The sequence below is a fragment of the Microcebus murinus genome, chromosome 30 (genome assembly GCF_040939455.1).
Source record: "Microcebus murinus isolate Inina chromosome 30, M.murinus_Inina_mat1.0, whole genome shotgun sequence".
Classification (NCBI taxonomy): domain Eukaryota; kingdom Metazoa; phylum Chordata; class Mammalia; order Primates; family Cheirogaleidae; genus Microcebus; species Microcebus murinus.
The window spans coordinates 585,926-609,676 of record NC_134133.1 but is presented as its reverse complement, the minus strand read 5'-3'; the positions used below and the strand labels follow the sequence as shown (position 1 = coordinate 609,676).

Genomic DNA, 23,751 nt, shown 5'->3' with positions numbered 1-23,751 from the left:
ACTGTACAAATGTCAATATCCTGATTGTGATATTATACATTAATTTTGCAAAAATTTAACATTTGGAGAAATTGGGCAAAGTGTGCAAGGAAGCCTTCTATATTATTTCTTAAAACTGCATTGTGAATCTACAATGATCTCCATTAAAAACTTGCATTAAAAAAAAAAGGAGTGGATAAGATTCTGAGATTTAACCAAAGCAAGAATTCTCATGTTTTTTCCCACCAAAAGACCTAACAATACCTTTATTTTACATTGTACATTCTGCTCCATAGCATATCTATGCCCCTCTTAACAGCACTCTATGGTAGGTATGTTCTAAGGCTCTGCCTACATTCTTACACACACCACACATGCCCCAGGGTACACAGACTCCAGTCTAAAAACCACAAAACACCAGCTTTTAGCTTTCATTTATTATTAAATAAATATTCATTTCAGAAGTTATTGATTTCAGATGTCTCATATTACATATCACACTGGTCTCAAACGAGTTGTCATACATAAATGATAGACCTAAAAAAAAATTTTTTTTTTTGAGACAGAGTCTCGCTTTGTTGCCCAGGCTAGAGTGAGTGCCGGGGTGTCAGCCTAGCTCACAGCAACCTCCATCTCCTGGGCTCAAGCCATCCTCCTGCCTCAGCCTCCCGAGTGGCTGGGACTACAGGCATGCGCCACCATGCCCAGCTATTTTTTTCTATATATATTAGGTAGCCAATTAATTTCTTTCTATTTATAGTAGAGACGGGGTCTCGCTCTTGCTCAGGCTGGTTTCAAACTCCTGACCTCGACCGATCTGGCCACCTTGGTCTCCCAAAGTGCTAGGGTGACAGGTGTAGACCTAAAATTTATGCCTATAAATTTACAAATATATGAAGGTTCATCTAGTTCAATGAATTTTTCTAAAACAGATGAATATTTCTCCCGACAAAACCTTCCACAGAACTCCAATAGAAAATGATAGAGAAAGGAGGCCCTTTCTTCACGAAAGCGGTCTGAGAAGCCCAGAGCCGTATTTATCCAGCTTCCCTCTCACCATGACAATGGCCCCACAGGCATCCGAGAGTCCCGCCTGGAAGCCACTGATCTAGTCCACCCCTCCTCAGTCACAGGAGCAGCCCAGAGAAAAGACCGAGAGCAATGTCGGTGACTTGTTCCCAGCTGTGTGGTCGGACGATACGAAAGGACACACAACACCTCGAGTCCTTGTCTCCTGACCCCCATTCAGGTCTGTTCCTGTCGCCACACTGTCGTCTCTCAAGTTACAGTTAGGGCTAGGTGCAGAAGCACACGTGAATTTTTCATGTCTCTGCTAGCTTCTGGGATACCTAGCGTATCAAACGCTACCTGTCTGTGTGTAAAGAAAAACATCTTAGAACAATAATTTTCTTTTTATTAATGGCACAGAAGGGCAAGCTGAGGCAGGACTGTAAAGAAGCAGGGTGTGGAATCTTAAGACTCCATAGGATCTCTTTCCTAGAGTTTAACCGTAACCCTCCTTCGACCTGTCTTTGCTCTTGGAATTCTACCAGCGACTGGAATCCTATCTGAGCTCCGCATCTTACGCGACTGCAGACAAACTAGACAGGAGTCAGACTAAGCAATGGACCAGGAAAACCTCAATGCAGCAGTCTGAATAAAATGAAAGAATGACACAGAAGTATTTCAGCCAGTATCTGACATACTAAGTAAGGGAAAAAATGGTTTGAAAGAGTCACAGTTAAGGTATTGCAAAAGGAGAAGAGGGGAGATGTACAAGTTAGACACAAAAGGTAACTATCAGATCAAGCGAATTTCAGTTTCATTCCATTATCCTAATTCTATGAACAACATGGAAGGGCTTCTGCAGCAAGCATAAGAACTAAAGCCGTTACCAAGCCTGTCAGAAAGATTCTTCTCTAACTTCTCCCATGACGATGTCTGGGACCCCAGGGTTGCTTGCAAATTTTCTATTTGTCGAAGCAATGGTCTTGTTGTCGATGAAACACTTTGACTCAGTTCCTGATTTCGATTCTCTGCTTCCTGGAGTCTCTAAATCATGAAATTCTTAAGTCATTACCACTGAAAGCAATAAAAAACACTAGCAAACCTAAGTTTTATGAAAGATTTCTGGAAAAAATTATTTTTCCAAGACAGTTATTTGCTTTTTTATTAAACTATTTTTCGAACTGTTTAATCCTTCTGTTAGAGTTAAGTTGCATAAGAGTATCTCAACAAGTGCTTCTTTTTTTCTTTATTTTTTAATATTTTTCGTATTACTTTTTATTTCTATTTTCTCTTTTTATACATTTTCATTGTTAAATAAGTGCTTCTTTACAAAGCATTTCTAAGATAGTCTTTTTTTTTTTTTTTGGAGACAGAGTCTTGCTTCGTTGCCCTAGGTAGCATGGAGTGGCATCATCCTAGCTCACAGCAACCTCAAACTCCTGGGCTCCAGCGATCCTCCTGCCTCAGCCTCCCGAGTAGCTGGGACTGCAGGCATGCGCCACCATGCCCGGCTAATTTTTTCTATATATTTTTGGTTGCCCAATTAATTTCTATTTTTAGTAGAGACGAGGTCTCGCTCTTGCTCAGGCTGGTCTGAAACTCCTGAGCTCAAGCGATCCTCCCGCCTCGGCCTCCCAGAGTGTTAGGATTACAGGTGTGAGCCACCGCGCCCGGCCTAAGATAGTCTTTAATTACCTGAAGGTAAAAAAGAGACTTCATTGAAACCTCTAGTAGTTATCTCCTCATCCAAAATATTCCTAAGTATTTATAAAAACAGAAAACTCAACCTAAGGTGCACTGCGCCTCCCTTTCCCTGTGCGTGCTCACGGATAGAAAATTCGAGTAGCGCCACTGAAACCGGGCACTGATCATCTGCCCCACAGTGATCAAAGACTGACAATCATTAATAAACTAGCTATTACAAATGAAACAGCAATACGGAACGTGCAATAAATCTACCGTGATAAAATTATTTTCTATAAAACAAAATTAGGGATTTTTCTATATACGTTTTTAAGGTGCTCACTCTGACTTTACTTAAATAAGCCACAAAAACACAGCAAACGCTAAGTGTGGTAGCAATCCTCTCAATCCCAAGAACATTATCGCATTAAATCACTTTTTAAAAAATTATTTCTAGTAATTTTTTATTTCTAAACACACACGTCTTAAATGTGCGTTCTGGAAAACTGTGACAGTACCTGCTGAAGCTCACTGATTTCATGGCGTAAATAGTCCTCTTTCCTGGCGGCTGCTTGTTCCGCACGCTGCAGGGCCAGCCTCAGGTCCCCCACCTGTCGGAGGAGAAAGACAACGCCACACACAAGGGCAAAGCATTACTGCAGCTCCCTGCCAACTGCACATTTTGTTTTGTATCAGCTAATTCACATATAATACTCTACACTATCTAACGAGCTTTCACATGTGATTATCACGTCCTACTCATCAGACAATTCCAAAACCTTATAGATATTTAGTGTCTCTTTAGAAAAGCACTGTTGGGCAAAGAAGAGCATATAAGTGCCACTAACACACGATACTGGAGAAGAGGCAACGCATCCACGAACGTCTGCCACGCAAGGTAGAATGTGACAAGAGCTACGTGAGCCACAAAAACTGGGTGCTACCCTCTTACGTGCTGCACACGTTACAAACCGCCACTGCCTTTCTGGAAAACATGGTAACATGTTTAAAGAATCATCAAACTTTCACTTCCTTTCATCTTGTCATCCCAGACCTGTGAATTTACCCTATGAAACAGAAGTAAACACGAGAGATGCTCCCTACAGTATCAGCTACACTGGCAAAAACAAAACAAAGCAGGAATATTCTAAATATCCATACTTATGTAAATGTTGATAAAACATGAATATAACCATTAAAAATTACAATGAATGCATAAAACATGTAAAGATAACTTAATCTTAAATGGACAAACTAGAAAATAGTATGTATGGTATCAATTATAAAAAATAAGTACAAGGAGATAATACACAGACAGTACGTGTAAAAGGTGATGGCTTTCTGGATGGTAGTCCCATACACGCTTTACCTCCCATCCTCCCAGTTTTATTGTATTATTGTTCCAATGTATTTATAACTTGAAATGTTGAGGTTTTATCTAACCCAGTGGCAGAAACACAAGGGATATATGGACCATGGCATGACTGACAATAGCAAAATATTGGAAACAACCCAAATATCAATAATAGTTGAATACACTTCATGTAATAAAGTATTATAAAATCACAAAAAGAGATTTTTTTAAAAAGCTCTATGTTCTATTACGGAGTGGTCATCAAGAAATTTTACTAAGTAAATCAAGTGAGATATAAATCAGTATAAATAGTGAATTATCTTAATACAAAAGGGATGACAGATATACAAATAAGTGTGTGAGTAAATGTGTATGTGTATATATATATAAAAATATGTAAATGTAGAGATATAAATACTTTCTTGCATTTACAAATAGAAACACTGAAAAGACAAACCAAACACTGATAAATTGGTTACCTGCAGGCAAAGAGAGAGAATGGGGAGGGGCTAAGTTGAAAGCAAGTGTCTGATTTTTATTTTGTTACATATTAATAGCTCTCACTTTGGAATCATGTAAATATTTAACATATTTAATATGTAAAATTAAATCAAAAGTACATAGGATACGATGAGAAAAGAATAGTTTTTTCAACAAATAGTGATGGGACAACTGGATGTTCGCATGCAAAAGACCTACATGTGAGAGCTAAGACGAAAAAAACTCTTAGAAGGGAACTGATAAAAATCCACATAACCGTGGAGTAAACAATGGTTTCTTAAATATGATGCCGAGGCACAAGCAAGAAAACACAGATATGCTAGACTTCATCAAAATTAAAAACGTTTGTGTACCAAAGGACACTATCAAGAATGTGAAAGACAACTGACAAAAAGAGAGAAAATATTTACAAATGCTATATCTGATGAGGGTCTACTATGCAGTATTCATAAAGAACTCTAATAACAATTTTAAAAAAGCCGAATTAAAAAATGGGCGAAATATTTGAATATATTTCTTCAACTGGCCAATAAGCACATGAAGAGATGCTCAACATCATTAATCATTAAAAAATGCAAATTAACACCACACTCAGCTACTACTTCACACTCACCAAAGGGGCTACAATAAAAAAAATAGACAGTAACAAATGCTGGTAACAATATGGAGAACCTGAAACCCTTACCTGCTGCTGGTGAGAATGTAAAATGATGCAGCTGCTACAGAAAAGTTTGACAGTCCCTCAAGAAGTTAAATACAGAGCTACCATATGACCCAAGGGTATATATGTCCAGGAGAATTTAAAATGTATGTTCACACAATTCATACATATTTATACCAGCATTATTCACAATAATAAAAAAGTGTAAGCAACCCATGTGTCCATCAATTAATGACTTTTTAAGGCAAAGCCTGACAATTTTTTTTTCCTTCTTAATCTGAGGTCTATGGACTCCCACAGATGTTACAAATGAACTCAGGAGTTAGATGAATTCTTTTGAAATTATATGTAACATTTATGTACATATATGCACTTCCCTGATAGGAGGGTCCCTCTACCTTTCATAATACTCTCAGATAGGTCTGAAACTCACACACAAAAAATTAAGCAATACTGATATGATGTGAGTATCACGTTAACAGCAATCTGAAAAGGCGCACACAACTAAGTACTCCTCACCCAGTACGCTCTGAAATCTAACACATGCACCACCACAGACGGTTTGATCCAAACCAGCCAATGAACTGTGCAATTTGCAGACACATGAACAAACACTTAAAAGACCACCCCGGTCCATCATCCGCTGCTTACCTGAATCGCTAGTGTTTCTTGCTGCTGTCGGGCTTCTTCCTGGGCCTTCTCTAGCGCCGCGGATAGTTCCTCTCTAGCTTTCATCTCGCGGCTCAGAGCAGCTTCCTGCGCCTCACTGTCCTTCGCAGCATTGGCTTTGTGAAGATCGGTAAGTTCTCTTAAAAGAAGCAGACTGAGTTTATGAAGGCTGCTAACGATCAGATGACAGAAAAAGCATTTCCTCAACACCCCGCCCTGATAATTCACTCGAAATGGGGGCGTATCCGCTCGCGGTCTTACTTGTATGCACTGTCCAGGGCAGCCTGAATACTTCGGTTCTTTTCTTCAAGTCCGTCCATGTCTGCTTGAAGTTTGCCAAGATCCTTTTCCTGGCGTCCCACCACAGAATTCAGTTTTTTAATGTTTTCTCTGTGCTGTTTCTCAACCTCTTCTTTACCATCAAGGACCTATACGTCATGTAAACAGACAAAAGTGTTTTTCAATAAATAATACCATGGTAAATGACTATATTGCAGGAATCTATAAGAAAAATCTTAGTCATCTGTTAAATTATTTAAAGAATGCTTCTCACAGGATACGTCCCATTAAATCATTTCAAATGTTCCATAAACCATGGCCAACTGTTCATATGGGAAGTTAATAACAATATGTATGTAAAGAATAATGATTTCTATTCACCTGTTTTAAATGTTGCAACTCCTCTTCTAGCTCTTTAACTTTTTTGTTCAGCTTTGTAATAATATTTTCATTTTCTTTGTCTTTAGCTCTTAGTTTCTTAATGATGTTAGAATTATGCAGCTGCTGTTTTGAAAGTTTTTCCCCTGGTGATGGTAAAAATGTATAAATTCAAATGATAGCAATCCCCTAAAAATCCGAATAGAATGTCTTATCTAACCACCAGTGACAAAATAAAATTTTTTCAAAATCACTATTTTGTGATCCCTAATGTAACAAATGGTTTGGACAAGAATCATCAATAAATGTTAAAATTATAAGGTGACAGGATATTAGGGAATAGGATATTGACATGGTCTTAAAGGATCACTCCCACATATTTCACTTGTGAATTGAAAGGGAGAAATGTGCGTTTACCGTGAAAAATCTGGCAGTGGCCACCTTAACCAAGCATGCGGTCTGGCATCACCAACGCCACGCGGTGTGACGTCACGTGCCTACTGACGTAGTGATGCAGACACGCACCACCTAAGCGTGAGCAAAGTGACAGATCCCTAAAAGGGGGCGAGCTACAGGACAACTGCCCTCGACTCCACAGTCTCTATCATCACAGAGAAGAGAGAACCACGTCAGAGCGGCGGAAGGCCGGAGGGACGTGACAGCCGAACACAAGGGGCGAACTCCAGGCCCTGGGGCAGGATGAACGGTTAACTATAAAGGACGTTTTCTGAGATAGCTGAGATGAATAACGGACGATCTGCTGGATCACGCTTATGAATTAAAGCTGACTTTCTTGGGCATGATAATGAAGTTGTGCTTGTGAAGGAACATGTATTTGCCCTTGGGAGATGCAGACTAAAGAATTTAGGAGTGAAATGTTATGGTTTCTGTAACGCACTTTCACATGGTTTGGCAAAAGGGTAGAGTGTTCGTGTGTAGAAAGATATGGAAGAGGTGTGGCAAGATGTTAACATTTCATGAATCTAGGTAGTAAGTAATCAGGTATTCACTACAGTATGCTTTTAGCTTTGAGTTTTTCAGCTCTTCAGCTATAAGTTTTAAAAATACTCTTGGGGTCAGGTGCGGTGGCTCACACCTGTAATCCCAGCACTCTGTGAGGCCGAGGCAGGCGGATCGCTCAAGGTCAGGAGTTAAAAACCAGCCTGAGCAAGAGCGAGACCCTATCTCTACTAAAAATATAAACAAATTAATTGGCCAAGTAAAAACATATATAGAAAAAATTAGCCAGGCATGGTGGCTCATGCCTGTAGTTCCAGCTACTCGGGAGGCTGAGGCAGGAGGATGGGTTGAGCCTAGGAGTTTGAGGTTGCTGTGAGCTAGGCTGAAGCCACGGCACTCTAGCCTGGGAAACAGGGTGAGACTCTGTCTCAAAAAAAAAAAAATAAATAAAATTACTCTTGGGGGAAATGGAAACAGTCTATAAATATTCCTTTGTGAAGTCATTCTGTTTTCTGTATAAGGAGGTTCTGCATGCAAAAGAAAACATCGGCACACCCCATGACTAAATTACTAAATTCCAAAATTGCAATTATTTTGATATTAATATTTTAAATAATTTTCTAAGATTACAAAACCATGCATTTTAGCCTTCCTCTCAGTCTCTAATATTACAACACAAGGCAGTTAATGACTTCAAGATATCCTGGGGTAGTAATAATTATCTGGCCGGGCACAGTGGCTCATGTCTACAATCCCAACACTTTGAAAGGCCAAGGCAGGAGAGGATCACTTGAGGCCAGAAGTTCAAGATCAGCCTGAGCAACATAGCAAGACCCTGTCTCTACAAAAAACAAAAAAAATTAGATGGGCACGGAGGCGCCTACCTATAGTTTCAGCTACTTGTGAGGCTGAGGCAGGAGGACCGCTTCAGCCTGAGCCCAGGTGTTGGAGGCTGCAGTGAGCTATTATGATGCCACTGCATGCCAACCTGAGTGACAGAGCAAGATCCTGTCTCAAAAAGAAAAAAAATTATGTGTTTTATCAATTCTTTCTTCATGCTTCTACTATAGTGTTTAGAACTGTTTTATAATTATCTGTACACCGATATTTCCCTCTCACTAAACTAAGCTCCTGAAGGGCAAGGAGTATGTTATATTTATTATTTTATCAAACATGGTATCTGACATAATAAATTCAATAAACATTAGCTGAATAAAGGAAAAAGTTGGGAAAAGCTAACTCAAATGACTACTTCTAATTGTTCTCAAACTACATTTTCTCTGGAAATTCACTTAAGTTTAATGATTTCCGCATAAAAAATGTTCATCCCACCAATATTTGTAATATTAACATTTTAAACATAAATGTACATTAGGAAAACAGTAAAGCAAATTATGGACACCCATATAATGGACTTAAATATAGCCATTAATAATGATAAAGCATTTAATGGCATAGGGAGATGTAAAAGAAGATTGCAAATTAATATATGATCTTAACTGTGCCAAAAAATCCATTGAAAAATGCATAAAAAAGAAACTAGAAGAAATTAATAGTTCCTTATAATATTGGATTAATCTATTTTTTCTTTCTTCATATACTTTCCTATAATTTCAAAAATTCCTGCAAGTAGCAAATAGTATTCTTATTAACTAAAAAAACTTCAATCAAGAAGAGAAAGGCTGGGCACGGTGGCTCACGGCTGTAATCCTAGCACTCTGGGAGGCCAAGGCGGGCAGATTGCTCGAGGTCAGGAGTTCAAAACCAGCCTGAGCAAGAGCGAGCCCCCGTCTCTACTGTAAAAATAGAAAGAAATTAATTGGCCAACAAATATATATAGAGAAAAAATTAGCCGGGCATGGTGGCGCATGCCTGTAGTCCCAGCTACTCGGGAGGCTGAGGCAGCAGGATTGCTTGAGCCCAGGAGTTGGAGGTTGCTGTGAGCTAGGCTGACACCATGGCACTTACTCCAGCCTGGGCAACAAAGTGAGACTCTGTCCCCAAAAAAAAAAAAAAACAAAAAAAGAAGAGAAAGAGGCCAGGTATGGTGGCTCACACCTGTAATCCTAGCATTCTGGGAGGCCAAGGCAGGAGGACTGCTTGAGCTCAGGAGTTGGAGACCAGCCCGAGCAAAAGCAAGACCCTCTCTCTATCAAAAATAGGAATAGACCAACCAGGCATGTTGGCACACATCTGTAGTCCCAGCTACTTGGGAGGCTGAGGCAGTAGGATTGCTTGAGCCCAGGAGTTTGAGGATGCTGTGAGCGAGGCTGATGCCATGGCACCTAAGCCTGGACAACAGAGTAAGACTCTTGTCTCAAAAAAGAAAAAAAAATAGAAGAGAAAGAAAAAGAGAAATTCATTTGACTACCCGTTTCAAAACCTCCTCTAAGGTACTACATACAGAAATTAATTCCGTATCCATTTGTAATGATTTATCTCATGATGGACCTTTAATTTCTATAACCTTGTTAATTATAAATCTTTTCAAGGACAAAAATACTTAATAATTTAAAAATTTTTTAAATGAATACAATAAAGAATTCACTATTGAATGCCAGAATACTACTATACAGAACCAAAGCTAGGGATTCAGGCATTTTATGTATCCCAGAATTATAACCTTCAATTATCTTGATTTAAATGACAGGCTCTTAATGCTGTTAAAAGCTTTCTTATGGTTGCACAAATTTCTGCCTATTTTTCAAGGAGTTGTTTTGTTGTTGTTTTCTAACCTCCATAGAAGCAAAAAACTACAAGCATATATCTCTGTCTCATTACATTCCTCCATAAACCATCACCTACCATTTCTACGGTTTAAGTACAAACCTCCCTTGCTTTCAATAGTTTTAACTGGGAAACATCCACTAGTCACACGGCAAGTGCTTTTCCTGTCCTGACAATGTTTCTCACAGTCGACTGAACACTTCACATACCTTCCTCCATTAACCCCTGGATCTGCTCGTCTTTCTCTTTCAGAAGGTCTGCAGTCTCACTACTATTTAATCTAGTGGCAAGTTCTTCTTTTATGTTTTTGATTTCCTAATAAAAAAAAAAATCTGTGAATACCATAAAGAATTATTTTCATTAGAGGCATATTGTTTAAGGTTTTTTTATTCCCCGTCCAAAGAAGCCACCATAATCACATTCCTGATAAGGGTCTGTAAGTTTTGTTTATTTAACCTATTGCCTTGGTTAACTAAGACTAAGAAAAGAGCTTCGAGTATGACGTATGAAATTTAAATTCAGATATATAAGCAAGTTTTAACATGGACATACAAATGAAAATAATTTAACTTTCAATACCCTTCTTTACTGTCTCTACCCATGTATTCTACAGGCTAAGCATTACATTTGGAACAACGCAGTACAGTTAGGTACAGGAAGAGGTACGTTGGTCAGGTACTTAGATAGTCTCAGGTTACTGTTGCTGTCTGAAACGAGCCAGTTAATTAAAGCAACCAAACAGATGGAAGTGTATGACCTGTTTCTTTTCTGTAAGAGTACAACACAGAAAAATTATAAATTAACAACTAACACTGGTCAAGGTGTCAGGCAACCTAACTGAGAGAGGCCAAATGCTGAGACAATGTTATTATTAACAGTAATAGTTGGGATGCAAGCAATAACTACTAACCGTAGATGTTTCCTGTTCCAAATTAGCAGCATTAGAACAATGGTTCTGGACCGGGAGTGGCTATGCTACCAAGGGGACATTCGGCAAAGTCTGGCAACATTTCCAACTGCCCCAGCTGGCAAGAAGGAGGGGTCGTTGGCACGCCGTGGACAGAAGCCAGGGATGCTGCCAAACATCCCCCACTGCACAGGGCAGTCCCACAAAACGCGGAATTCTCCAGCCCAAAAGGTCAACAGCATAAAGGTTAAGAAATTCTGCATTAGAATACGTCAACATTATGTCTCTAAACCACTAGAAATTTATATTTTAAAATTACTTTGACCTGAAGAAGCATATACGAATGATAAGTCTGAAATGGCTGGAAAATTATAAGAGTAATACAATTTTATTATATAGTACTATTTAGATGTGAGTATTATTTATTTTGATGGAATTATCATTTATAAAAATTATTCTAGTGATTCTTGCTATATACCTTGCAAGGACTTATATATAAATTATACAAATATTTGTTAAAAATCTATAAACTTATATGAAAAATCTACCATTTAAATGTTAATGTACTATATGGTATCCTTTACATCATCTTTTTCCCAATATTAAAATATTATAAATGTATTGCTTAGAAATTTGTGTCTCTGTAGAGTTTAATATTATTTTAAATTTCTATTACCTTTTTAGCAGCATCTCTCTCTTTGCAGGCTAGTTGAACTTTCTTTTCTGCTTCTGCAATTCTTTGAGTAAACTCATCTTTCAAGGAAGAAATGCTACTGCTTTCTTCTTTCACTCTGAACATTTCACTTAAAGTTAAAACAACATTTAAGAATGGAGATAGCGTTTACAGATCCCAAAAGTAACAAGATGACTTGAGTTCTCAAAAGGAAGGTAACATTTTCTCCAACATATACCTTAATAAAATAGCTTAGTTTTAGGTCAGTTAACTTTTAGGAGAAAAATTACTTGCTAAATTTATTTTAAAACAGCTCAAAGAAAACCCATTAGAAAGTGAAATGTCACCACATTTGATGTGCAAAAATGAGAAGTAAATGTTTCGATTCTGAATCTTCTTTTGTCACATTTTCCCAATCACCTCCGTGAAGCAAACCAATACTCAGTAATTTTTTAACTACAACATCACACTTTTGTTTAAATGCATACTTAAATCTCTGATACCAAAAGACTCTTTAATAATAAAGGGAAGAGGCCGGGCGCGGTGGCTCACGCCTATAATCCTAGCTCTCTGGGAGGCCGAGGCGGGTGGATTGCTCGAGGTCGGGAGTTCGAAACCAGCCTGAGCAAGAGCGAGACCCCGTCTCTACTGTAAATAGAAAGAAACTAATTGGCCAACTAATATATATAGAAAAAATTAGCCGGGCATGGTGGCTCATGCCTGTAGTCCCAGCTACTTGGGAGGCTGAGACAGAAGGATCGCTTGAGCCCAGGAGTTTGAGGATGCTGTGAGCTAGGCTGACGCCATGGCACTCACTCTAGCCTAGGCAACAAAGCGAGACTCTGTCTCAAAAAAAATAAAATAAAAATAATAAAGGGAAGATTCTGTCTTAAGTTTTTGCAAAACACCTCTCTTCAATGCCAAAGGTAATATGGTAAAGATAGTCTGAGGAGAAAAGTAATCTCTAAGTAAGGTTATAGTCGAAATGCTATTCAATTTTCAATAATCAGAGTAAATTTTCAATAAACAGAGTAAATTATTAAACATTTTAATTTCAAAAATATTCTTAAATAACAACAAAGAAGGGGCCAGATGTGGTGGTTCATGCTTGTAATTCTAGCATTCTGGGAGGCCAAGGCAAGAGGATCACTTAAGGTCAGGGGTCAAGACTAGCCTCAGCCTCAGCAAGAGCAAAACCCAATATCTACTAAACATAGAAAAAAATTAGCCAGACAACTAAAAATAGAAAAAATTAGCCAGGCTTTGTGACGCATGCCTATAGTCCTAGCTACTTGGGAGGCTGAGGCAGGAGGCTGGCTTGAACCCAGGAGTTGGAGGTTGCTGTGAGCCAGAATGACACCTTAGCACTCTAGCCTGGGCAACAGAGCAAGACTCTTGTCTCAAAAAAACAAAACAAAACAAAACAAAACAAAATAGTATACGGGCCTTGACAAAATGAGTAAATTTATTCAAATTTGTAAAATACTTACTCTTTCAGGTTATCATAAGCTTCTTCTAGAAGTGCTTTTTCTTTACTAAGAGATAATAACTGAGCCTCCCTTTTCTCCAGTTTCTCATTCAGAAATTCAACTGCCTGGATAAGAAGAATACATAAAAGTCAAAACACTCAACTTTTAAAAAGGCCACTTTTACATGCAGGTGATGAGCTATAAAGGTAACCCCATCACTGTAATAAATAAAACAGCACTATTTCATAAAAACAATTTTAAAAAATTGGGAACACAGTGGATACAGAACAATGAGAACTCTTACAAAGCTGGTGGGAGAATATAAATTAGTACACTGTGTAGCTGGTGGGAACATAAATTAATAAACCGCTTTGGAAAACAATTGGGCAATATCTAGTTGGAGATCCGCACACCTCTGATGTACAGTATTCCACTTTGGAGTGCCCCTTAGAGGGGAAAACTATCATGTGAGTGTACTAGGCAAAACGTACAACAACATTCAGAGTAGCTTGTTTGTTAACAGCAAAAATATGGAACAGTCTGCATATTCACCAAAAGAGGAGAGGAGATAGATGGTATAAAAAAAAAGGTCATACAGAGTACATTAATGATTAAAAAAAAAAAAAAAAAAAAAAAAAAAAAGGTCAAAAAGAGGCTTCCAAGCCTCTGGTAATATTCTATATCTTAGCTGGGTAGTGGATATACAAGTGTCTGTTTTCCTTGTTATTCTTTAACCCAAACATGTAATTATTTTTTTTTTAGTATGATACATTGCATTTCAAAAATAACTGTAATTTTAGAAAACCTATAGGCATGTAATTTTAAAATCTGCAGAATATATCAGTATAAAGCTAAACAAAAATTAATGCATAGAATATCTTATTCCTTAGGTCCTGCTGAAGTAGTGATAGGCCGTGCACGGTGGCTCACACCTGTAATCCCAGCACTCTGGAAGGCTGAGGCAGGCGGATTCCTCGAGGTCAGGAGTTCAAAACCAGCCTGAGCAAGAGCGAGACCCCATCTCTACTATAAATAGAAAGAAATTAATTGGCCAACTAATATATATAGAAAAAACTAGCCAGGCATGGTGGCGCATGCCTGTAGTCCCAGCTACTCGGGAGGCTGAGGCAGGAGGATCGCTTGAGCCCAGGAGTTGGAGGTTGCTGTGAGCTAGGCTGACGCCACGGCATTCACTCTAGCCTGGGCAACAAAGCGAGACTCTGTCTCAAAAAAAAAACAAAACAAACAAAAAAAAACCTTATATATAACAGGGAAGGGTGTCTTTGGGACTCAAAGTACAAAAGCCTAGCCCAAGTTAGGTCTAGATTAATTTGGAAATCACTTACCTTAAGTATATTGAAAACATTAAAAAATACCTTATTGATAGTAATTAGTGTTGGTTTCTAGGAATTCAAATTGCTATCATATATTTTATAGTATATAGCTATTACTAATTGGAATTAATATTGAATGGCTTTTGTTCGTGAATAATATTAAAACTAGGTAATAGACTCTGGCACTTTTTTTATATTAAATAATTCAGTACATGGCACTTACAGGACATTTCTTCAAAACATCCTATATCCCAGGAGTCTATTAAAGATGCCAGATCCACCTCAATTTCTATATCTAAAAATCACAGGGAAAACCAAAACTGTAACTTAATGTCAGTTAAAAAATTCAGGCCAGCTGTGGTGGCTCACGCCTGTAATCCTAGCACTCTGGGAGGCCAAGGCGGGCGGATGGCTCAAGCTCAGGAGTTTGAAACCAGCCTGAGCAAGAGCGAGACCCCGTCTCTACTATAAATAGAAACAAATTAATTGGCCAACTAAAAATATATGGAAAAAATTAGCCGGGCATGGTGGCGCATGCCTGTAGTCCCAGATACTCAGGAGGCTGAGGCAGGAGGATCGCTTGAGCCCAGGAGTGTGAGGTTGCTGTGAGCGAGGCTGATGCCACAGCACTCTAGCCTGAGCAACAGAGTGAGACTCTGTCTCAAAAAAAAAAAAAAAAAAAATTCACATCATTTCCCTTTTGTATGTATTAGGCAGAAGCAATTTGCCATTCCTAAGCAATGCCCTTGTTCCTCGGGCATTTCCTTTTCTTACTCATATGAGATACAGCTATCTGCAGGAGATATCAAAAATAACACAAAGAGGAAACAAACTGAAGCAATACGAAGACATATACTCCTTATAATATCAACAAAAACATTAAAATTTAATGACAAAAGCATGACTGTCTAACATAAAAACTAAATTCTCATTTAAGATTTGCTATGAATAATTTAAATGTGCAAAAAAAAAAAATTCTGGTATAAGAAAAACGCTAACACCTAGGTTTGTTTTAGCACATCTATCTGCAAAGGAGCTGAAGACACCTGTTAGCATAAGAAAACAGTCCTTCGTGAGCTGACCTGCGAGGAAGCACAGCCTAGGAGAATTCTAAGGGGATACGGACTCAGCAATAGAGACGAAACACGGGAACTTTTGTGCTTAGCAATACTGAAACAGCAATTTAGTCTACCACGACTGCCTTGGGGAAATTTCAAATAATATCAAGTCACTGCTCAATTTTAAGGTCCTTAATGCTATACTGACTGAAATGTCGAAATGCTATTTTTTAAAATCAATGCTGATTATTACGCATCCACGGAAATATCTTTAAGACACATGATTCACTCTCCTCTGAAAGGCACATCTAAAACATCCTTCCCGTCGTGCAGAGTCACCTTGCGAACGTGCTCCTTCTCAGAAGGCGCTCCCGGCTGACTCTGGGTGGCTTCTCCGGGCCGGGCCGCCCCGGGCTCCGAGACGGCCTGCGCTCCGTGCACCTGCGCTCCGTGCACCTGCGCCCCGTGCACCTGCGCTCCGTGCACCTGCGCCCCGTGCACCTGCGCCTCGTGCACCTGCGCCCCGTGCACTTGCGCTCCGTGCACCGGGGCGGGAGCAACCAAGACGTCATCGGGCTGCTCGCAGTTGACGGGGGTCGCGCTCCGTCCGCTTTCTTCCATGTCCGCGTCCTCCGTGGGTACGGTTAACGTTTCATCCTCCGCTTCTGCAGACCTCCCTCCAGCAGAGTCGGCCACCTCGGCCCTCGGGGAGGCCGGGCCGGCGGCGGCGGGCACCACCGCGAGCCCCCGGGCCGGCAGCTCGTCGTCCGAGTTGAGCTCGCTCACGCTGCGGCTGTCCAGCGACTGCACGCTGAGCGAGTCGATCCTCTCGAAGGCGTCGGACGAGCCGCAGCTCTCGGCCAGCCGCTGGAAGCCGTCCGAGCGGCTGTCCTCGGGGCAGGCGGACGCGGACAGCAGCTGGAAGGACGTCTGCATCAGGTGGAGGCCCGGCCTGGAGTCCGCCGCCTCCTGCCGCGAGCTGGCCGAGCTCTCGCTCATCACGCTCTCGTGGTCCAGGACCTCGATGTCGCTGGTGGTGGAGGTGCCCGAGGAGAAGGAGCTGGCGGGCGGCGAGGGCGTGTCGCTCTGCCGGTCCTCGAGTCTCCGCTCCCCGGCGGCGGGGGCCGGGCCCTTTGTCTCCGCGGCGGCAGGCCGTGTGGGCACACCGGGCGCGCTCTCGGTCGCTGCGCTCTCGGTGGCCGTCGTGGCACTAGCTGGCCGCTCGGACGCGTCCAGACGTGCACCTGGCTCCCCCGTGTCAGACTCCTGGCCAGCAGGCCCCTCGCGTGCGCCCTCAGTCCCGGGCGGAGCATCTGCTGCCGGGGAGCCCCCCGGCACCCGCACAGGGGAGTCCTTTGCTCGGGACCCGGCCGCCCCCGGCGTGCGCGGCTGCCCAGCGGGCGAGGGTCCCTGCGCGGGGCCTTGCGCCTCTCCCTCCGGCCGCTGCGACTTGGCCGGAGGCTTGGACACCACGGGGCTCTTCGGGACGGTCTGCGCGTCGGCTGGAGAGAGAAAGGCACTGAAGAAATTCTCGGACTCGTCCACCACCGTCCTCCGAACGGGCTTGGTGATCGCCGTGGGAGAGGCCGCCGGCGGACTCCGAGGCTCCGCGCTTGATTCCAGCCCCCAGGTCGAAGTGTCCCATCCTCCGCTGGCAGGAGGGCTTACTCCTTGGATGAAAACATATATATATATATATATTAAACACATTAAGAAAAAAAACACATATATTAATATTTCAGTCATCATTATAAATCAATACAAATATAAATTCAGAAAAAAAAAAAAAAACAACCCTATGAAGTACAATCTGTAATTTGTACCAGCTAAACCACTTGCATCATTCATTAGATCCCAGGTTAACTTTGGGCCTTAAATAAGAACAGGAGGCCGGGCGCGGTGGCTCACGCCTGCAATCCCAGCACTCTGGGAGGCCGAGGCGGGCAGAGCGCTCGAGGTCAGGAGTTGGAAACCAGCCTGAGCAAGAGTGAGGCCCCGTCTCTGCTAAAGCTAGAAAGAAGTTAGTTGGACAACTAAAAATATATAGAAAAAATTAGCCAAGCGTGGTGGCTCATGGCTGCAGTCCCAGCTACTACTCGGGAGGAGGCTGAGGCAGGAGGATCGCTTGAGCCCAGGAGTTGGAGGTTGCTGTGAGCGAGGCTGACGCCACGGCACTCACTCTGGCCTGGGCAACAATGGGAGACTCTGTCTCAAAAAGAAAAAAAAGAAAAAAGAAAAGTAGTGGATGTGCCCAAGAGGAACTCGGGGCACAGATGAAAGACCAGCCCTAGCCTGGACTACCAGAAGCAAGCATGTTATTCCCTCCCGCAAGAAATTAAGGAAGTAACGGCGTATGTTTTATAACACATGGTAAGTCCAAGATAGACACATGATTCATCTCACGATAACAGGCAGGATATCTGCTCGCAAGTCCTGGGCAGTCACTGCAAAATGGCTCTGTCTATCTATGTAATCAGTTTCACACTAATTTTATTCTTGTAATATCAATAGTAAAACGCATTAATAGCTATGAGCTAGACACAGGGCAACGCTCAAAAACTGAACCCAAGACACCAGTGACAAACGTTCTTTTCCAAAGATCAAACAGAACTGCTCAGAACAGTCAGTTCTAGAGAACAGATCCATTCTCATACTCTTAACAGACAAGCCCATTCTCCAAGTCCCACTCTCCAAACTCACTCTAAGAGAAAGTTTTGTTCTCTTCCTAAATTCCAAATTATGTCAGCAATTAGAAGATCATTATGAATTTGAGAAATGTGCATTTTTAAAGAACTATTGCTTTTTGATACAAAATTCAGGGTTTTTAAAAAACACTATGAAGAAAATAACTATCTTCTTGGGGGGAAAAGGTAATTATCACAACAGTCATAAAAATGGCTACTACTAAAAAACCCGGTGATAAACTAAAAATGGTATGTTGGCTAAAGTATTTAAGGCACTTCTTTAAAAATTTTTTCTTTTATAAATTAAAAAGTGGCTGAGGCCAGGTGCGCTGGCTCACGCCTATCATCCTGGCACTCTGGGAGGCCGAGGTGGGAGGATTGTTTGAGCTCAGAAGTTCGAGACCAGCCTGAGCAAGAGCGAGACCCCGTCTCTACTAAAAATAGAAAGAAATTAATTGGCCAACTAAAAATATGTAGTCCCAGCTACTCGGGAGGAGGCTGAGGCAGGAGGATCGCTTGAGCCCAGGAGTTTGAGGTTGCTGTGAGCGAGGCTGACCCCACGGCACTCACTCTAGCCCGGGCAACAGAGTGAGACTCTGTCTCAAAAAAATAAAAATAAAAAAGCACAGGGCGCGCCTCCGAGCACGCAAGTGCCCGTTAAGGGTGAGCGAAGGCGCCTTTCCTCCCGGGCAATTCCCAGGCCTCAGGGCTGGATCCCCACGCGCCCCCGGGCGAGGCCACAGTCCGGTAGAGGAAGGTGGCGTTTGGGGGCGTGAGCGGAGGGGACAGACCCACCCGGTCGCTCCAGTCGGTCGCTCCAGTCGGCGGGGCCGGGGGGTCATAGGCGAAGGGGTCGGAACCCAGGACCCGGGGGTCCAAGGCGAGGGGTTCGGGACAGGGGGTTCATAGGCGAGGGCCCCGCTCCCCTACCCGGCCCCCCGCTCCCTTACCCGGCCCCCGCTCCCCTACCCGGCCCCCCGACCCCCTTACCCGGCCCCCCGACCCCCTTACCCGGCCCCCCGCCCCCTTACCCGGCCCCCCGCCCCCCTTACCCGGCCCCCCGCCCCCTTACCCGGCCCCCCGCCCCCTTACCCGGCCCCCCGACCCCCTTACCCGGCCCCCCGCCCCCTTACCCGGCCCCCCGACCCCCTTACCCGGCCCCCCGACCCCCTTACCCGGCCCCCCGACCCCCTTACCCGGCCCCCCGCCCCCCTTACCCGGCCCCCCGCCCCCCTTACCCGGCTCCCCGCTCCCCTACCCGGCCCCCCGCCCCCCTTACCCGGCCCCCCGACCCCCTTACCCGGCCCCCCGCCCCCCTTACCCGGCTCCCCGCTCCCCTACCCGGCTCCCCGCTCCCCTACCCGGCCCCCGCTCCCCTACCCGGCCCCCCGCTCCCCTACCCGGCCCCCGCTCCCCTACCCGGCCCCCCGCTCCCCTACCCGGCTCCCCACCCCCTTACCCGGCCCCCCGCTCCCCTACCCGGCCCCCCGCCCCCTTACCCGGCTCCCCACCCCCTTACCCGGCCCCCCGCTCCCCTACCCGGCCCCCCGCTCCCCTACCCGGCTCCCCACCCCCTTACCCGGCTCCCCGTACGCGGCGGGCTCGGCCCAGGCGCCCGGCTCGTCCTCCTGGATGTCCAGGACGCGGTCGATGGACTTCTGCGCCTGCGACAGGGCCTGCTTGGCGAAGCTGGACAGCTGGGCCGCGTTGAACCAGCTCATCGCCGCTCCTCAGCCGGCGGCGGCGGCCGGCCTCGGGCCCGGGGAAACGTGCGGAAGAACGGCGTCGCGCCCCTTCCCCGCCCGCCGGCCGGCCCTGTCAGCGGGCGGCCATGGCGCCGGCAGGCTCCCCCGAGCCCGGGACCCTGCGCGCGGCGCTCCCGGCGCGGCCCTGCCTGCGCATGCGCGGGCTCCCTCCACGTACGCACAACAGGCAGATCCGGGAGCCCCGAGTTCCGCCGGCGGCCGGAAGAACAGGGGCGCGGGGCCTTGACGTCACACCCGGAAGCCCCGGGTCGCCCTTAGCTACCGGGGAACGCGGAACCGGGTTTACCTGGGCCTGGCTCGCAGCTATGGCGGCTCGAGTTTTCAGCCGGGACTCACAGAGGCCGAACAACCGGTTCGGGAGAAATGAGCCAGTTTTATTATGCGCGCGCTTTCCAGGAAAGTCGTCGGCGGGATAAACAATTGCAGAGGGAGGTTTCGCCCTCCTCGTAGCGCTTTGTCTCGGGTGTTTAATCAGTGCTCTGGTGGCCTGAAGGGGAACGCCTGGCTTGGGCGCGCCTCAGACACGGGCTCACGTGTGCACGTTGCACCCAAACCCTGAACACACACGGTGCAGAAGGCGTCACCTCTGTGAGGGGTCCAGACATTGCATACCTGCAAGGCCCACACCCCCAGTGAAGCTTCGGGAAACCGTTGCTTGCTTGCTTCTTTGCGCCAACTTTGCATTGTTCGAACCCCTGTATAGTGGGGCTACCAGCCAGCCAATCATGTTAAAGGTCAGTGCATGATCCACGCGTGATCAGCCACTGCATAGCGTGTGCACCATGGGGATAAAAGGCACGCTGCGACCCCGGTCGGGGTCCTTGCCTCCCAGAGTGGCCACTGCGTTGGTGCTCAAGGCTTGGACCCTGGCTAGCCAGAAAATAAACTCCTCTTGTGTGTTTGCATCCTCGGTGTCTCTGTCTCTCTCTTGGGTAGGGTGGTGAGAGGTAGTCGACTCCCAACAAACTCCTCCTCGGAATGGTGGCGCACACATTGCTCCGGTCAAAACAAACCTACTGTTAATACTAACGTTCGAGTCCACCCCCCAAGTCCATAGGTTGGAACCTAATCCCCAACTGTATTGAGGTTGGGCCTTTATTTTATTGAGACAGAGTCTCACTCTGTTGCCCTGGTCAGTGTGCTGTGGCGTCAGCCTAGCTCACAGCAACCTCCAACTCCTGGGCTCAAGCGCTCCTCCTGCCTCAGCCTCCCAGGCAGTTGGGACTACAGGCATGCGCCACCATGCCTGGCTCATTTTTTCTATATATTTTTAGTTGGCCAATTAATTTCTTTCTATTTATAGTAGAGACGGGGGTCTGGCTCTTGCTCAGGGTGGTTTCAAACTCCTGAGCGATCCACCCGCCTCGGCCTCCCAGAGTGCTAGGATTACAGGCGTGAGCCACCGTGCCAGGCAGAGGTTGGGCCTTTAGGAGGCGATTAGATGATGATGGCATACGCTGAAAGGTCAAGGAGAAATTCAAAGGAAAAATAAAATATTTAAAAGATTAAAGTATAGAATATAATTTTTAAAAATTAAAAAAAAAATAGGCCGGGCACGGTGGCTCATGCTTGTAATCCTAGCTCTCTGGGAGGCCGAGGTGGGCGGATTGCTCAAGGTCAGGAGTTCGAAACCAGCCTGAGCAAGAGCGAGACCCCGTCTCTACTATAAATAGAAAGAAATTAATTGGCCAACTAATATATATAGAAAAAATGAGCCGGGCATGGTGGCGCATGCCTGTAGTCCCAGCTACTCGGGAGGATCGCTTGAGCCCAGGAGTTTGAGGTTGCTGTGAGCGAGGCGGACGCCACGGCACTCCCTCTAGCCTAGGCAACAAAGTGAGACTCTGTCTCAAAAAAAAAAAATAGATGATGATGGTACCCTCCTGAGTAATACTGGAGCAAGGGAGCCTCTTTGTCCCTTGCACCATGTGCACACAGCAAGGTGGCGCCAACTATGAAACAGCTAGGAAGCACTAAAACTATTACCCTATGTGTACTGTGTACATCACTTAAAATATAACCTTTGCTGTGTGCACTCTGCAAACATTTGGCCTTAGGAAGAAATCTTAAATTGGTGGCATTCCCAATCCAATCAACTGCTATGTTTGGATTGGCCCCAATAATATTAAACACAAAATCCTACCAACATTTATAATACAAAAATCCAGATTTCCATTTGCTTTGAAATATGAGTACCAACATGAAAACAGCCAGCTGGAGTGGTTGCCCCCCCTCCCTTTTTATTTTTTGGGGATACAGGGTCTCGCTCTGTTGCCCAGGCTGGAGGTGCAGTGGCATGATCATAGCTCACTGCAACTTGAACTCCTGGGCTCAACAGATTCTCCTGCCTCAGCCTTCCTAAGTAGCTAGGACTACAGGTTCATACCACACCTGGATAATTTTTAAATATTTTGTAGAGATGGTCTAGCTATGTTATCCAGTCTGGTTTTGAACTCCTGGCCTCAAGCAATCCTCCTGCCTTGGCCTCCCAACGTGCTGGGGTTACAGGCATCACATCACCCACCATGCCCGGCCAGTCACCCCTTTTGATAAATTATTTTCATTCACATCAGTTTGCCAGAGACTCATCTTCTTACACCCTTCCCGCTATGGTTATCTACATGTCTGCCCCCATATTAGTATTTCACCCCAATGCAGGAAACTATGCCATAAAAAATTATTTTTCTTCTAAAAAGTCAGTTTGAAACCCTTATGATCATATTCCAATAACTTGGTCTAACGAGTAAAAATTTGCATATTAAAACTATTACAATGTAGTAATTTACAAGAGTAGTACTAAGTAACTCATGTATCTTCAAACAGTTTAGCTAATTAGTCTGAGGAGGAGATTTGGGGCAAATTAGGGTTGGAATTAGCTGAACAATTACGGTTCCAAGATTTCCAACTGTACAGCTTTAGCTAAATGTGCTAAACCTTCTAAAACTATTTATTCAGCTCTCAGATGGAGATGTTGTCACCTTCGCACAAGACAACTTTGACTATTATAGCTCCTGTACAGAAGAGGTGCTAAATGTTAGTTCCTTCACTTTTAAAAATTTAGGATTTTTTTAACGCTGAATCTGTAACTTTTTAGGTAAAGCATATGTATTTATCCCAATAAAGTAGCAACTTAAGCCAGTGACAGATAACCACAGAACTTCTGAATAGGAAAATTATCATCTAAGTCAAAAACAAAGAATGAAAACATGTACTATAGGGTTCTCACATTAAAATACTAGAACCCAGTTTTTTAGTTCTTGAGCTTTGTTTTACATCTTAGTCATTTAGAAGAAACAAAGGCATGTTCGTTTCATTACATTATTATGTTAGAGCAACTTAAATTAAAAGCAGTAGATCTGTACTGTGGAAACCACTGTCAGAAAAGTATTAATTCAGATTCAGGCTGGGCGTGTTGGCTCACTCCTATAATCCTAGCACTCTGGGAGGCCGAGGCAGGCAGATTGCTCGAGGTCAGGAGTTCGAAACTAGTCTGAGCAAAAGCGAGACCCTGTCTCTACTAAAAATAGAAACAAATCAATTGGCCAACTAATATATATAGAAAAAATGAGCCGGGCATGGTGGTGTATGCCTGTAGTCCCAGCTACTCGGGAGGCTGAGGCAGCAGGATTGCTTGAGCCCAGGTGTTTGAGGTTGCTGTGAG

General features: G+C 44.0%; 1 protein-coding gene and 1 long non-coding RNA gene across 2 annotated transcripts in view; one reads left to right on the top strand and one right to left on the bottom strand.

Moving 5' to 3' along the window:
• The window catches only part of TMF1 (TATA element modulatory factor 1), a 30,292-nt gene extending 10,033 nt beyond the window's left edge, over positions 1-20,259 (bottom strand). Inside the window, exons 1-10 of the mRNA XM_075998814.1 lie at positions 19,904-20,259; positions 15,980-17,310; positions 13,270-13,373; positions 11,783-11,909; positions 10,409-10,514; positions 6,516-6,658; positions 6,117-6,283; positions 5,838-5,994; positions 3,189-3,281; positions 1,875-2,031 (exon numbers count right to left, since the gene is read on the bottom strand). Coding sequence (XP_075854929.1) covers positions 1,875-2,031; positions 3,189-3,281; positions 5,838-5,994; positions 6,117-6,283; positions 6,516-6,658; positions 10,409-10,514; positions 11,783-11,909; positions 13,270-13,373; positions 15,980-17,310; positions 19,904-20,045 — 2,527 coding nt within the window. The 5' untranslated portion in view covers positions 20,046-20,259. The remainder of the gene's footprint in view (positions 1-1,874; positions 2,032-3,188; positions 3,282-5,837; positions 5,995-6,116; positions 6,284-6,515; positions 6,659-10,408; positions 10,515-11,782; positions 11,910-13,269; positions 13,374-15,979; positions 17,311-19,903) is intronic.
• The window catches only part of LOC142865607 (uncharacterized), a 311,557-nt gene that overhangs the window by 30,574 nt on the left and 257,232 nt on the right, over positions 1-23,751 (top strand). The window lies entirely within an intron of this gene.